The sequence below is a fragment of the Mercenaria mercenaria genome, chromosome 7, assembly GCF_021730395.1.
Source record: "Mercenaria mercenaria strain notata chromosome 7, MADL_Memer_1, whole genome shotgun sequence".
Classification (NCBI taxonomy): Eukaryota; Metazoa; Mollusca; class Bivalvia; order Venerida; family Veneridae; genus Mercenaria; species Mercenaria mercenaria.
In genome coordinates this window covers 37721420-37737528 of record NC_069367.1, presented here as the reverse complement: position 1 = coordinate 37737528, position 16109 = coordinate 37721420, and the positions used below count along the sequence as shown (strand labels likewise).

Genomic DNA, 16109 nt, shown 5'->3' with positions numbered 1-16109 from the left:
TACACCAAACTTCACAGGAATGATCCTTGGGTGACCCCCTTTCAAAATTGGTCAAAGAATTGAATTCCATGCAGAACTCTGGTTGCAATGGCAACCGGAAGGAAAAACTTTAAAAATCTTCTTGTCCAAAACTACAGGGCCTAGGGCTTTGATATCTGGTGTGGAGCATCATCTAGTGGTCCTCTACCAAACTTGTTCAAATTATCCCCCTAGGGTCAAATATGGCCCCGCCCCGGGGGTCACATGGTTTATATAGACTTATATAGGAAAAACTTTGAAAATCTTCTTGTACAAAACCACATGGCCTAGGGCTTTCATATTTGGTATGTAGCATCATCTAGTGGTCCTCTATCAAGATTTTTCAAATTATCCCCCTAGGGTCAAATATGGCCTCGCCCCGGGGGTCACATGGTTTATATAGACTTATATAGGGAAAACTTTGAAAATCTTCTTGTACAAAACCACATAGCCTAGGGCTTTGATAGTTTGGTATGTTGCATCATCTAGTGGTCCTCTACAAAGATTGTTCAAATTATACCCTAGGGTCAATTATGACACCGCCCCGGAGGTCCCATGTTTTACATAGACTTTTATAGGAAAAAAAGTTTTAAAATCTTCTTGTCTGAAACCACAACACTTAGACCTTTGATATTTGGTTTGTAGCATTGTCTTATGGTTCTCAACCAAAATTGTTCAAATTGTACCCCTTGGGTGAAAAGAGACCATGCCCTTGGGGTCCAGAGTTTTATATAGACTTACATAGGAAAAAGCTTTAAAAATCTTCTTGTCTGAAAACATACGACCTAGGCTTTTGATATTTGGTATGATGCATTGTCTAGTAGTCCTCTACCAAATTGTTCAAATTATGCCCCAGGGGTTAAAAGAGGCCCCGTCCTGGGGTCACTTAGTTATTATGTGAGTTACATAGGAAAAATACTTAAAAATCATCTGATCCTATTTCCAAGACTGTTTAATTATAATGATGACCCCAAGTAATATGATGTCACTTGACTGTGACCTTGACCTGCTGACCTACTTTCTTGTTTTTTAAGATACAGCCTTGAAATTTTGATGACATACACAGTTTTGCACACAAATCGTAAAACAACTTCATTGACCATGAATGTGACCTACTGACTTTCCTAATATTTTATCATCAGTTTGACATTTGAAACATGTAGCTCATATTACTCAGGTGAGCGATCCAGGGTCATCATGACCCTCTTGTTGATTTATTCCCAGAGTCATCTATTTATCCCCACTCTCCCCTAAAAAAATCCTTTTTAAATCGATAAACTTGAGCTATAGTTTAGTTTCTAAGACATTCAATGTGAAGTATACAGCCAAACTTGGTTCTCTCAGACTTGGATAATTTGAACACCACCCTTTGCCAGAACTTATCATCAGGTCCTGGCAGAATTTATATTTCGGTAGATGAAAAAGCTTGGATAATTCAAACTCCACCCTTTGCTAGAACTTACTGTCTAGTCCCAGCAGAATATCTATATAATGTTTATATTTTGGTGGCTCAAACTACAGAGAAGTCGAACAATTTTTGATGGTCCTGTCGAGTTTGAGCAAATGAAGTTCAGCTGTAATTAAGAAATTCGAGTTAATGTCCAACCTGGACTTGCACTCTTAAATGACTCTAAGGGGAATATGTACAGTTGTTTTCCAACCTTTTCACTTTCCAGGCTTATTTAGACTTATATTGATTCGATTTTCAGGTGTACTCACTGAAGAGGGCAATAGGAATCCTGGTACGATGTTTGACGGAAGAAAATCCTAAAGCTAATGAGGATGACACGCAGGCAAACTTGCCCAAGGTAAATATGATGCTTTGGAGAAATCATTTTGTGTCTGTAGTATGGAGTTCTTCAATTTGAAGTGAACAGCTTTTAAATTTGTTACCTAGAGATGTTGTTCATTTGCTCTGCAGGCAAACACAGAGGGGATGTTTGACTGGAAGAGATTTAATCTGCTGCTGAGTAAAACTTAAACCTTGCTACCTTGTTACTTATGTCTTCAATTTTTCTCCACTATTTGAAAAGTATACAGTATGTGAACAACATGGTATTTTTATTGAAATTCTCTAATTTTTATTTTCATTTTGTGAGAATTTGTTGACAGTTTTTGTCTGAAGTTTGAAGTGTTTGACAGTTTTGCTGAATAAATTGCTTAACAAAGAATTGCTTTTCAGCAACGTAATGAAGCACCGGTAATTATTCCAATGAAACCACAAATTGTGTGTTCTAAAATCCACAGATTTGAATATTAAAATGAGAAAATATAGCTAAGGTTGGAGATCAGTCACAGAATTCATTCTTATTATTGGTCAATTTCAAAATGAGGCTCCAGAATCAGCCAATCAGATTATATCAGTTTTGAGACTGATCTCCACTTATAGCTTTTATACTTGTGGACACCAGAATTTAAAACTTTCACTGTGTGTCTGTCCTTGATTAATAAATCACAAAGAGATGTTCTTATTCTCATCAGAAATCATTTATTGGTTATGCCATTAATGGCTGCAAGGTATGTTTATAAAAAATATCTCTGTACTTCAAAACAGCATGTTCCAATAATTTTTTACTTCTTTAATACAGAAATAATCCATCTTGTCAACAGTTACACCCTGAATGTAGGCAATCCCTAAACAATATTTTCTTAATTATTTTTTAACTTACCATATTTTATGATGCTGCTCATCTGTAAAAAGAGGTACAGTCAAACTTTGTTTGCTCGAACTTGATGGGACCAGCAAATATTTTTTGAGTAATTGGAAGTTCAAACAAAAATCATTAAAAAGGGATATTGCCGGGACCTGACGACGAGTTCCAGCATGTACAAATTACCTGAGTTCGAGCAAACAAAGTTTGACTGTATATATTTTTGGCTTATGTCAGTCCTTTAGGTAGGCCATTTGGTTTTCCATTCAATAGTTAGGAAGCACTTGGGTATTTAGATGATGATTGTCTGTGGTCAGTAGATGACCCCCCTTGTTTTTGTAGACAGTATGTCAAAGGTCAAGGTCACAATGTCTTTTTGACTGGAAACAGATTCTGATCAATAACTGGAGAACACCTCAGACCTCCAGCTTTCAGACTTACGGTAGTTCTGCATTTTTGATAAACCGGAAGTAATAGTATAATGTCATTTATTCAGATAATGTAGAATAAAGCCTGGGCTCAGCATACAGACAAGAATATCATTTTATGAATTAATGGTAACCCGTGAGTAATTTTTTTAAAATGGCACTGTTACTATCTTTCTAAAGATAAAACTTTATATTAACAGGTTTGACACATAAAATAATTTCATTTCGACATTGTACAATTTTTTTTTATCCAAATGGGGTTGATTGTCTGTTCTCATTATAAACTGCCCATGTTATGTCAAAAAAAAAAAAGTCCACAGCATAATTTCGACTAGCTAATAATGAATAATCTGAAGCAGGTAATTTTATGTAAGTGGGTGTGGCGGCATATATGTTTTACAAATGGTCTTTTAACCTGTCATGGTAGGTACTACAGAAGATTTAAAACCATTTCTTTATTTTTTTTCTCACAATGATAATCTTGACATCCACCCATTTCACTTTGCTAATATAATGTTTATAGTGTTTTGATTGAATGAAGTAACTATTTTGCCATATATCATATATTTGTTGTGTTTTTTTACACATTTTAATTTGCTGTATTTTGTCTCCGTAAAAGATTAACGAGTTGGAACGTCATAGTATTTCTGCAAAGGTAATTTGATGTAGTGAACAGATATTATTTCACCTTAAATATATTGTCACATTATTGTTGATTTCAATTATTGTGCAGAACAGTTAAATTGCTTCATGCAGTCTCAGTTTCACTTAATTTGTAATGGTGTTTTGATATATATTTCGGTCCAATGTTTAATGAGTTTTATAATATTAAGCAAAACAGTAGTATCTGTAGTCAATAAAAAATGTTATCCTTGAAAATTAAACTGGAATACTGTGAAATAGTTAATTTTCATGGGGAACTAATTTTCGTGGATTTCTTGGTTTTATCAATATGCATAATAAAATCGTTAGGATCAAAGTCAATTTTTATAGAGCTTTTCGTTGCATATCCACAAATTTAAGTCCCCACAAAATAGTCTTTTTGGCCTAAATTTCAAAACTACTAAATTGTATTATTTTGTCACAGTATGTTCTCATTAAACAATATTTCGATGTATGTTTGGATATTTGTAAAATTAATTAAAAACACTATTACTAGGTAAGAGAGCCAGACAGTAGTTATGCAGTATGCACACAGTTTGCATAAAAATATTGTTAATGCTTTAGATATATGGATTAACGAGACGGTATTAATGTTTTGATGTCCTCACTTTGCTGATGAGCTTATATTTGATTTGTATACCTTATTTCTTTTCCATCACTGCATGTGGTTTATATTTTTCAAAATGTTAATTTGTCCTTTTTCATGGTGTTGTCAGTTTTGCTTTTGGTAATGCAGTATGATAATTGTTGTATATTTTGATTCTGCTGGACGTATAAAACCATTTCATGTAAAGTTACTAAGTCCAAATACACTTTCTAAGAATTTAAAATTGTGGACTTTGAATCTTGTTATTACAAATCTTTTCTCGTTTTAGTGAGGCTGTTATTTCATAATTTATTTTATTTAGATTATCTCATTCAGAGATTATTACTATGGGATAATACAATTTTCTGGTAATATGAAATAATAAGTTTACAAATATGGAAAGATCTTAGGATATACCGGTTTATCTTAGTTCAGTTGTGATGGAAGCTTGAAGCTTATTTGAACCATTTTAGAGCCACTTCCGTGACAAAACTAGTACTGGTGTCATAAGAGAACGTGTAATTGTGACCCCAGTGGGGCTTGAACCCAAGACTGCTCAGTTCAGCAGATGATACCTAAAGCTAGAATCACACTGCCTCGGTTGGGCTTGCGGATGAGTTCCGGATAGCATCCGTAACATATATGTAGAACTTCTAACTCATTTGTAAGTCATCCGATGTATTCATTCAGAAATCGGGGGCACGGGTGTGAAGTTTTGAACATGCTCAAAATTTTGCCATGGATAATATATCTGTAAGGAATCCGTAATAAATCCATAATAGTTCTGAAAAGATCGTAACAGATCTTTAAAGATTTTAACAGTCCGAAAGACAATCACTGTGGTATAAAAATAAGAGCTATTAGAGTTTTGTTCAGGTTCTAATAAGGTGAATGAAGGTTCTGTTACGATTGCATTAGAGATTTATAATGTGACAAATTCGCAAAACACATTTTTTCTAACACATCCGGAGCAGTCCGGGGATGGGAATCCAGAACTCATCGGCAAGCCCATCCAGGGCAGTGTGATTCTAGCTTTAACTACTAGACAACAGCTCTTCACTTATACTTTCAAGAAAATTATCTTGTGTTTAAGAAATAGCTAATTTAATTTGAGGAAATATCTCAATATTATAAGAAAGTATCTTACAATGAGAAAATTCATCACTGCTTCCAACAACAAAACAAGTACTTCATTTTTTATGTGAATCTAAATTGCTTTAGAGTTTTCTAGGCAGTCTCCTACGAAACAGTGTAGAAAAGTTCTCAGAATAGCAAGACAGCTAAAATTTGGTATCATACTCAATTATTTTGTAGTTTTTTAAATGCAGATTTCTGCTTAAAAATGATACTTTGATTTATATCTGAAGGAGTGCTCCTCGTATAACCTTATTTGCTTACGATTTTATAGGTAATAGGTAGTATATTAAAGCTTATTGTAGATAAATTCCCTTGTTTCAGCTGACGAAGAAAAAGGTATTTTAACTGAAAAGATATAATTAGAATTTTTGTGCTTTTAGTAATAGGCAAATTAATATGAAACTTTACAGGCTTGAGTGGAATACTTATTCAACAATATTATGTCTTTGTCTAAAATGGGCTGGACAAAAGGGATAGACTAACAATGTTATGAATGTAAATTATCCAATATTACATCTTTTGAAAATAGTTTTAAAATTATTAAATTTGATATTTTTAGCTCGACTATTCGAAGAGTAAGTAGAGCTATCCTACTCACCACGGCGTCGGCGTCGGCGTCACACCTTGGTTAAGTTTTTCGTACCAGTCCACATTTTGACAAAGTCTTTTGAGATAAAGCTTTGAAACTTTCAATACTTGTTTACCACCACCATGGCCAGTTATAGGCAAGAGCACATAACTCCATCAAGGATTTTGGCTGAATTATGGCCCTTTTTGACTTAGAAATCATGGTTAAGTTTTTCGTACCAGTTCATATTTTGACAAAGTCTTTTAAGATAAAGCTTTGAAACTTTCAACTCTTGTTTACCATCACTATGTCCAGTTATAGGCAAGAGTACAGAACTCCATCAAGGATTTTGGCTGAATTATGGCCCCTTTCGACTTAGAAATCTTGGTTAAGTTTTTCGTACTAGTTCGTATTTTGACAAAGTCTTTTGAGATAAAGCTTTGAAACTTTCAACACTTGTTTACCATCACCATGTCCAGTTATAGGCAAGAGCACATAACTCCATCAAGAATTTTGGCTGAATTATGGCCCTTTTTGACTTAGAAATCTGGGTTAATATTTCGTACCAGTTCATATTTTGACAAAGTCTTTTGAGATAAAGCTTTGAAACTTTCAACACCTGTTTACTATCACCATATCCAGTTATAGGCAAGAGTACATAACTCCATCATGGATTTTGGCTGAATTATGGCCCTTTTTGACTTAGAAATCTTGGTTAAGTTTTCCGTACCAGTTCATATTTTTTGTAAAGTGTTTGACATATGGCTTTGAAACTTTTATCACTTGTTTGGTATAATAGTCTCTATCTGTGGGAGAGTACATAACTCTGTCATCTATTTTGGCTGAATTATGGCCCTTTTTGGACTTTGAAATTGGTTCTGTTTTCATACAAGTCCACATTTTGTCAAAACTATTTGACATATGGCTTTTAAACTTTGAACACTTGTTTATCATTATGATTTCTATCTGTAAGCAAGAGTACATAACTATTTTGACTGAATTATGGCCTTTTTGGACTTTGAAATTGGTTCATACATTGCCATTTAGTGCAAGACTTATCGAAATCAAAGAAATACAGGAACATTGTTTGTCTAATCTATTTATTTCTTTTGTCTGAATATCTGTTGAAATATTTTGACCCCATTCTTCAATCAATTCTTCGAATAGTCGAGCGCGCTGTCATCAGACAGCTCTTGTTTGTTACCGCCCTTGGCTGAAACACCTTTTGTAAACCCATTCAAAAGTATGTATATTTGACTTATTCCTTTAAGTATACACAGTTCAGCTTTTGAAAAACCGTTCAAAACTGTTCTATTTGATCATCTCCCTTTCTTAAGTCACCTTTAGTAAAATCATCAAAATTATATATTTCCATACCTCCTGTTTTTATTTCGATGTAAATGAGATGTGAAACCAAAACTTGTAGTCCTGTTTGGCGCCATATAACCTATACTGTGTTGGTGCACCGTAAAACCCAAATAAATAAATAAAATTATATATGTGTCATTACTTCCCTTCAGTAGATTGTTGTTCATATGTCATTCAAAGCTATGCATCTTTGATTAACACTCTTTAATGTATTACTTTTATAGAATTATTTAAAACTGTATATTTACTACTGCCCTTTGGTAGGTCACCTGTTGTAAAATCATTCAGAACCTTTGAAAGTATGTTCTTTACATAGTTTGTTTTTGTAAAATCAATCAAAACATGTTTGAGCCGCATCATGAGAAAACCAACATAGTGGGTTTGCGACCAGCATGGATCCAGACCAGCCTGCGCATCTGGTCTGGATCCATGCTGGTCGCAAACCCACTATGTTGGTTTTCGCATGGCACGGCTCATTTGATTAACACCCATTAATACAACATAAGTTTTTGCTTTTTTCCTTTCATTGGTCTTCTTTTCCAAAATCTTTCAAAACTGTAAAGCCACTTTCCTTTAATAAATTGCCTTTTTTTAAAATCAACCAAAACTATGCTTGTTTACCTCCTTTAAATGGTTGGCTGCAATGTTGAAACTAAGCACAAAAAGTTCTTTGTATGTATGTAAACCTTCCTTTGATATTATGTCACATTTTGTAAAATAATTCAAAAATGTAGTTTTGATTACCACCCTTTAATATATCACGTTTTTAGCTCACATGTCACAAAGTGACAGTGTGAGCTTTTGTGATCGCGCAGCGTCCGTCGTCCGTGCGTAAACTTTTGCTTGTGACCTCTCTGGAGGTCACATTTTTCATGGGATCTTTATGAAAATTGGTCAGAATGTTCAGCTTGATGATATCTAGGTCAAGTTCGAAACTGGGTCACGTGCGGTTAAAAACTAGGTCAGTAGGTCTAAAAATAGAAAAACCTTGTGACCCATATTTTTGACAAGATCTTCATGAAAATTTGTCAGAATGTTCACCTTGATAATACCTAGGTCAAGTTCAAAACTGGGTCACGTGCCTTCAAAAACTAGGTCAGTAGGTCAAATAATAGAAAAACCTTGTGACCTCTCTAGAGGCCATATTTTTCACAAGATCTTCATGAAAATTGGTCAGAATGTTCACCTTGATGATGTCTAGATCAAGTTCGAAACTGGGTCACGTGCCTTCAAAAACTAGGTCAGTAGGTCAAATAATAGAAAAACCTTGTGACCTCTCTAGAGGCCATATTTTTCATGGGATCTGTATGAAAGTTGGTCTGAATGTTCATCTTGATGATATCTAGGTTAAGTTTGAAACTGGGTCAGCTGCGGTCAAAAACTAGGTCATTAGATCTAAAAATAGAAAAACCTTGTGACCTCTCTAGAGGTCATACTTTTAAATGGATCTTCATGAAAATTGGTCAGAATGTTCACCTTGATGATATCTAGGTCAAGTTTGAAACTGGGTCACGTGCCTTCAATAACTAGGTCAGTAGGTCAAATAATGAAAAAACCTTGTGACCTCTCTAGAGGCCATATTTTTCATGGGATCTGTATGAAGGTTGGTCTGAATGTTCATCTTGATGATATCTAGGCCAAGTTAGAAACTGGGTCAACTGTGGTTAAAAACTAGGTCAGTAGGTCTAAAAATAGAAAAACCTTGTGACCTCTCTAGAAGCCATATTTTTGACAAGATCTTCATGAAAATTGGTCAGAATGTTCACCTTGATGATATCTAGGTCAAGTTTGAAACTGGGTCACATGCCATCAATAACTAGGTCAGTAGGTCAAATAATGAAAAAACCTTGTGACCTCTCTAGAGGCCATATTTTTCATGGGATCTGTATGAAAGTTGGTCTGAATGTTCTTGATGATATCTAGGTCAGGTTCAAAACTGGGTCACATGAGCTCAAAAACTAGGTCACTATGTCAAATAATAGAAAAAAAACGACGTCATACTAGGTTCAAAACTGGGTCATGTTGGGACAGGTGAGCGATTCAGGACCATCATGGTCCTCTTGTTTTCAGATGTTAAGAAATCACAAGTAGACTTTGTTTTAAACCTCTCTGCTAACATTAAACCATTAAAATCAGATTGTTTAATTTATGGCAGGTTGAAGCTAAAAAAATGGTAGATTGTTTGGGCAGCCATTTTGCTGGAAATATTTATTGATTAAAGAAATTACTGTACTTTACTTTGTTTTGAATATAATACATACTAATTTCACATTCTTCAACTGGAAATATTATTGAAAATATTTTTTATTGTTTAGCAAAATGTAGGTCATGTATACATATTTAAAATAACTTAGATCCCTGTTTCTGTTTTACATTGCCATGGAAACAAAATGGCTGCAATTTTTGTAAGAATTTGAAATATTCGTAACTTTGTTATTGATTGACCAATTTTGAAAATTCTTTCACAACATTGAACTGTTTAAAAAGATCTATCAAATGAATACAATCGTCTTGTTTGATAGTTTGAAGAATGGTGTCTTTCCATTTCACTAAATCTTTCATTATTCTGAAAGAAATGACCATTAAGTACAAATGTATTTTAATTTTACATCTAGATTATAGGTGTATCTCTAAAGGCGTCAAAAATTTAGAATTATCAAAATAATTTTGTAGTTTACAGTTGATAGAAAACAGCTGTGACAATGATACTGCAGAGAAATTAAAATTTTGCTTTTCAATTTGTACATTGTAGGAGGTGATGGAATATTTGGACACAGACGTACTTGTGAACACAATGACAGAAGCCTGGAAGGCTTATGAGGTAAAACATGTTTTTTTTGTGCATATGAGATATTCTCTTTTTTCATGCTGATGAGATAAACTGTAATTTATTATGTCTTCCACCACACAGTGGTGTGGGAGACATATTGATTTACTTCTGTCTGTGTGTGTGTCCGTCACAAATCTTGTCCGCACTCTTAAGTCGAACATTTCTCATCCGATCTTCACCAAACTTGAACAAAATGTGTTTGCCAATAAGTCCTCGGCCAAGTTTGATAACTAGCCAAATCAGCCCAGGCACTTTGTAATTATGACCCTTGAAACTTATTTTTTGATAATCAAAGCACTTAAAGTCTGATAAAGCAGTTGAGGTCTTGGTGCATGGTTGATTACTATTTAGATGATTAGGCAGTTGTGGGAGACATGCGCTTTTCTCAAAAGCAGCTCTAGTTACATGTGAATTAATGCACTTCTGATTTGGCTATGGTATCAGATATGTTTCAGGTTATGGAATACGAAAAAAGAAAACATACTTTTTTAACATCTGGATCAAATAATATTTTTAACTAGACAAATATTGCTATTAAAGTTTGAAATTATTTTTTCTTTTTTTTTCTTTTTTTTTTTTTAACAATGGAGTAGATTTTTTTTCGTTATAGAAACAGTGATTATTGTTTTTACCACATAGCACACATTATAGTCTTCTGTACAATAGCACATGGGGATGGTTTTCTTGGAAATACCACAGTCCCTCCACAGAAAACTTACCCCATTAGTATATTTATATAAGTATGATAAGGTCATAATAAATGAACTGCTAGATAATCATCCAGATTTCTCTTAAAGGGAAAGGCAACCTTGTTACATTAATTTCATCAGCTGGGATTTCTGAAATTGTTTAAAGAAGTTAATGAGTTTTCAAAATCAGAGTAAAAATAAGAAAGTTATGAGCATTTCAATATTTACTCAAATTGGCGGCCATTTTGTTTCCATGGCAACAAAAAACAAAATGGTGGATTTATTAAATGTTTAGATACACATTTGAACTTTATTTACTTATTTCTGTAAAATAATTTCTCTACCTTGTCCAGCCATGTTGAAAGAAAATATCATGTTTTACACCTTACACTCGAGAAACATATGAAAGTCGATCTATTTAAAAGGTTGTTTGCTAAATAAAGAACTCACAGTGTGTAAATGACGTCATAAACACACTAAAATAGCTGCTTCCATGATCAGCCATTTTCTTAAATTTGAAACTGCCATATCTTTTTCAATAGTGGTCCGATTTTAAAAATTCTTTTAGCGTTATGAAAGGATCGAGGATGGCTTTCAAATAAAATTAACTTATTGTCAGGCTTTCCTTACCCTTTAAAAAGCATGAGGGAAGGATATGATTTATTTCCTTTTTCTGATAATTGTCTTGATAGTTAAGAAAATACAAAGGGTTGGGCAGCATAAAATATTGAGCGAGTGGGAGGGACGATAATCCGGCAATGAATTTATTATGGCCTAAGTTATGTACATTACTGAAATATATTGATTAATTATTAAATATATTAATAGACATGTATCCTGTTAAAAAAACTGTAAAGGATGACCTAATTATTGATAAATAGACACATTTTACATGATTTTTCTGATGGGTACAAGTCAATATTTCTCATTCTGTTTTGAACAATGTACGGTAATTCACAAACATACAAAAATGTGAATATGATGTATAGTACATTTTAGTATGAATATTGTAATGCCTTTATACCAATAATTACATGCATGAATTTTAGCTCTTAAGTTGTATTTTTAGCACAAATATTATAAATTATATAATTTTTTTATTATATTAAAGGAGTCAGTAAGTAGATTTATATATTACGTTGTAATGTGTTACGGTATGTATGTTTTTCTGCTGCAGCGCCTAACATTGGTATTTTTTTTTAACTGCTTACCTAAATATTCATAGGTATCTTCCTGTTTACACCAAATTACTTTCTTGTTGAACCTCTGGCGCATTTAGCTGTAAATTTTAGATTGTTTACATTACAAGTTGCAGCCAGTCAGTGGCGTTTCTTGACGAATCATTGCGATCAAGTTTGGATCAATTGTGAAAGTGTAGCTGCTTTAAATTTCAAAATGGATGCAGAATTAAGAGGAATATTTTTTTCCTGGATTTTAAACAATCAGTGGAGTAAATGATACTGACCGCAGTCCTTTTGTGACATGGTTATTCTTTGCTAGCAAATATTTTTTCTCCAATATTGTTTTAATTTTAGCAATATTTATGTGAGCATGCTTAAAAGTGATATTTATGTGCACAAAGTCATAATTTAAATGATTTTTGTGTACATACTGCAAGTGATATATGCACACATACTTCAAGTGATATTTATGTGCACATACTGTGGACAGCAATAATTTTCAAGGGTGAAGACATTTTTGTGCAGTTGGGGTTGCAACAATATAAATTTGGTGTAAACAGGTACTTAGGTTAGTATGTAGTTGTAAAATTCTCTTAGAACTTAAAATTACTATCCCTGTCTAATTTGAGAATGTTACTGATGTTTTGGTGACAAAGTTTCATACATAATAATTATTCTACCTTGTCCATAAGTCAATACATCGTATGTTTTACTACATTATATATCTTTTCTTACAGTTAACATGACCTTTAAGGCCAAAAGCTATTTGAATATTCATTTAAAGACAGGGTTACAATATTGTTGTGCTGTTGTTGGTAGGTTTGTCTGTAGACCATTGGCTTTCAGATCAGTAACTAAGAAAATGCTTTGACCTTTAGTTGTCCAACTTCATAACATGACTGCCTTTGGCCAGTAGATGAACCCCTATAATTCTGGGGGTCAGTAGGCTGAGAGCAATGATCACAGTGACTGAGACTTTAATGTGGTGTCCAATCATTAACTGGAGAACATTTTGGTCTCCGTGGTCAAACATTTGGAGAATGCTTGAACATACAGTCAGACTTCACTAAATGACCTCTGTGGTTTTGAGGGTCAATAGGTAAAAGGTCAAAGTCACAGTGACCTTGAAATGGAACACAGGATCCATTAAGTGGAAAATGCTTTGGCTTTAGTGGAATGATTGCCAGTAGTCAGTAGTTGACCCAGTTATTTTAAGGGTCAGTGGTCAAAGTGAGACTGAAACTGAAAATTTGTTTCCAGTCATTACTATACAGTACTTTGGCTTGCAGTGGTCAAACTTTACAGGATGATTATCTGTGCCAAATCATTTACAGGGTCAAAGGTCAAGGCCAGTGTTTTAATACTTGATCATTGGCATTTGTTATGGGAAATTATTTTGTATAATCTGTTATATCTGTTAGTATACTTTGCTGGTAAAACTTTACCAGGAAGTTCATTTTGAATTAAGACTGTAAAGCTATAGTCTGTTAAAAATAAGGAAACTGTGCATATGACTTGAAGTAGCATTTATACAGTTTGTCACCAAAAGGTTTATCCCACCTTTTCTTCTTACAATTAGACCATGTAGAAAATATGGCTACCTTTAATGTGTTTAGTATAAATGCTTTGTAGACTAAACTATAATCTATCATGTGTTTTGTTTTATTTCTAATGTAGATATTTAAGTCGAATGCAAAAAAGAAACAGGTAAATTGATAGTGAGAGCCATCTGACTAGCTTAATTGTCAAACATGCTAACATCGTTTTTCCTAATTTATTGTAACAGTTGCTTTTTATCACAAAGGGTATTTCATATGTATGTTCCATTGATTTTAGTTAAATCTCCTGAGAATCATAAATTCAAGTGCATTTTAAAAATGTCAGTGCTGTTGTACTATAATTGCAGTTATAGAAACTACTAAAATTCCTAAGACTATATTTTCAACATTTAATTAAGATATTAGTTGAAATGCTATATAAATTATTGCTTTCCACTTGATTGAATAATATTATTCACCAAAGTCTTGAGGAAAATTCTGTCTAGATGCTGTTAATAGTTACATACCGTAAAAACTCGAATATATTACGCTAGCATGTATATTACGCACCCCCAATCTTATATCAAAATCTTGGGAAAAATGCTTACATTGGAATTTATTGCGCACAGAAAAATCAGTCAGAAAACCTTGTTACAAACTCGAAATCGGCCATTAGCTGCATGCGTAAAAATGATTTCTCGTGAAAATCGTAATTGCTGCATAATCGGTTACAGAAAACAGTGACAATATCTGACAGACAAATTCTTTCTAAAGTATTTGAGAACTTTCTCAAGCTGTCAACACCTTAGTACACTTTAACAGACTTGCGAACAAACATCGCATAATTATGGGCACATCAAACGAGAAAAGCGCGGCTAATTAGCATGTTTGTTTAACAATGTACGAGCTGCTGTATTGATCAGTAATGATTTGTTGGAAATAAAGAAATAACAAACAATCTGTTTTAATTGCAATTTATTTTAGCATCCTTGAAAGATAATGATTTTAATTATCAAACACCTACAATGCGAAATGCAAAATTTTGTATTTTGCCTAATTATTAAACTGACACAGTCACGCGCTAGATATGTACGATACTTATTAATTAAATTTACAAATACAAAAAATTTAAACTTGCAAATAAAATCAACTTTACCATATTTCATCAGAGGTTCCATTCCATATGTTTTTTAAGACATACCCAATAAAAAGCTCTTCAAGAGGAGGTTAAAAAAGCACGGCCCAAAATGTAAACACATGACAGTTGACAAAATTGTCCGATTTTCGCCAATATTTTCGGGTTTTCAAGCTGGGAAAAAATGTTTGAAGCTCTACCTTGGTGTATATTACGCACCCCTTTGAGAAAATGAAAAAATTTTTTTTTAAAAAACTGCGTAATATATTCAAGTTTTTACGGTATATAGTCAAAGCTGTGTTAGAGACCACATATAAACAAAGACCATCCAGTTTTAACACAAGTTTGGCAAATTAAAACAGCCTGCAAATAAAGATTTCTTTTTTGCTCTTACGAAGCATGGTCTTTCTATACAAGTTTAACTGTACATGTAAAAAACTTCTGGAATACCCTGTAGTTGTTATATTGTCATTTTTCCCTATTGCATGTTCTTCCCTTCAAGGTAATACTGCATCAAACTGGAGTTTGCATGTTCACAATTTCTGAAGATTTGTTTCACACTACAGTGGAACCTCTGTAAACTGGAACCCCCGAAAACAGCTTCCCTTCCAAAAGAAATGTTACTTTGGTCTTGGCTGCTCGGTTTGGAGGGGTTCTGCTGTATCTCCTGAATGACTGTTGTTAATACTTTTTCAAAGATGTAAAAATGTTACAGAATTTAAATTTCAAATGTAATATGTCTACATTGAATTTTAATGATGTTTGTTTTGTAAAGGTTAATTTTATATATATAACTGAATGAATTCTGTTATGAAATGTAATGTAATGTTGAGAAAATTTTGCACTGATGTTCAAAGTTCCCTATATTTTTATTTAGGAAAGTAATGCTTAAAGTTTACTATAATATTATGTGAATATTATGCCCTGTTATTCCTAAGAAGAACTTATTATGCCATGTTATCCCTAGGAAGAACTGTTAACAATTTTGCCCTATCAGTCATGTAAAAGTAACTGAATGACATTCTTTTCCTTTGGTCCGGAAGTACTGCAAACATTTTTTCATATTATTCCTATGAAAGTATTGCAAATATTTTCCAATATTTTGTCTTTAAAAGTAATGCAAATATTTCTCCATATCCAGGCACGTGTCCAGGTGGGGGGCCAGGGGGCCCGGGCCCCCCCCAGCTGGCTGCCTAGTTACGATTTTTATTACTATGGGCCCCTCAATTAACAAATTTATACACCAGGGCAACTGGCTTGATTTGACAGCAATACACAGGCTAAAGAGCCATAAAACCGTGTCCGGTAGTGGAAATT

At 33.5% G+C, this 16109-nt stretch overlaps 1 protein-coding gene across 12 annotated transcripts in view; it reads left to right on the top strand.

Moving 5' to 3' along the window:
* LOC123554376 (inositol 1,4,5-trisphosphate receptor type 2-like) overlaps positions 1-16109 on the top strand; it is a 184210-nt gene that overhangs the window by 131443 nt on the left and 36658 nt on the right. For 11 of the 12 annotated variants that reach the window (XM_053548140.1, XM_053548139.1, XM_053548145.1 and 8 more), the window contains 3 exons: positions 1728-1826; positions 5805-5819; positions 10172-10240. In XM_053548140.1, the coding sequence (XP_053404115.1) occupies positions 1728-1826; positions 5805-5819; positions 10172-10240 (183 nt within the window). The remainder of the gene's footprint in view (positions 1-1727; positions 1827-5804; positions 5820-10171; positions 10241-16109) is intronic. The other variant, XM_053548141.1, reaches the window with a different exon arrangement.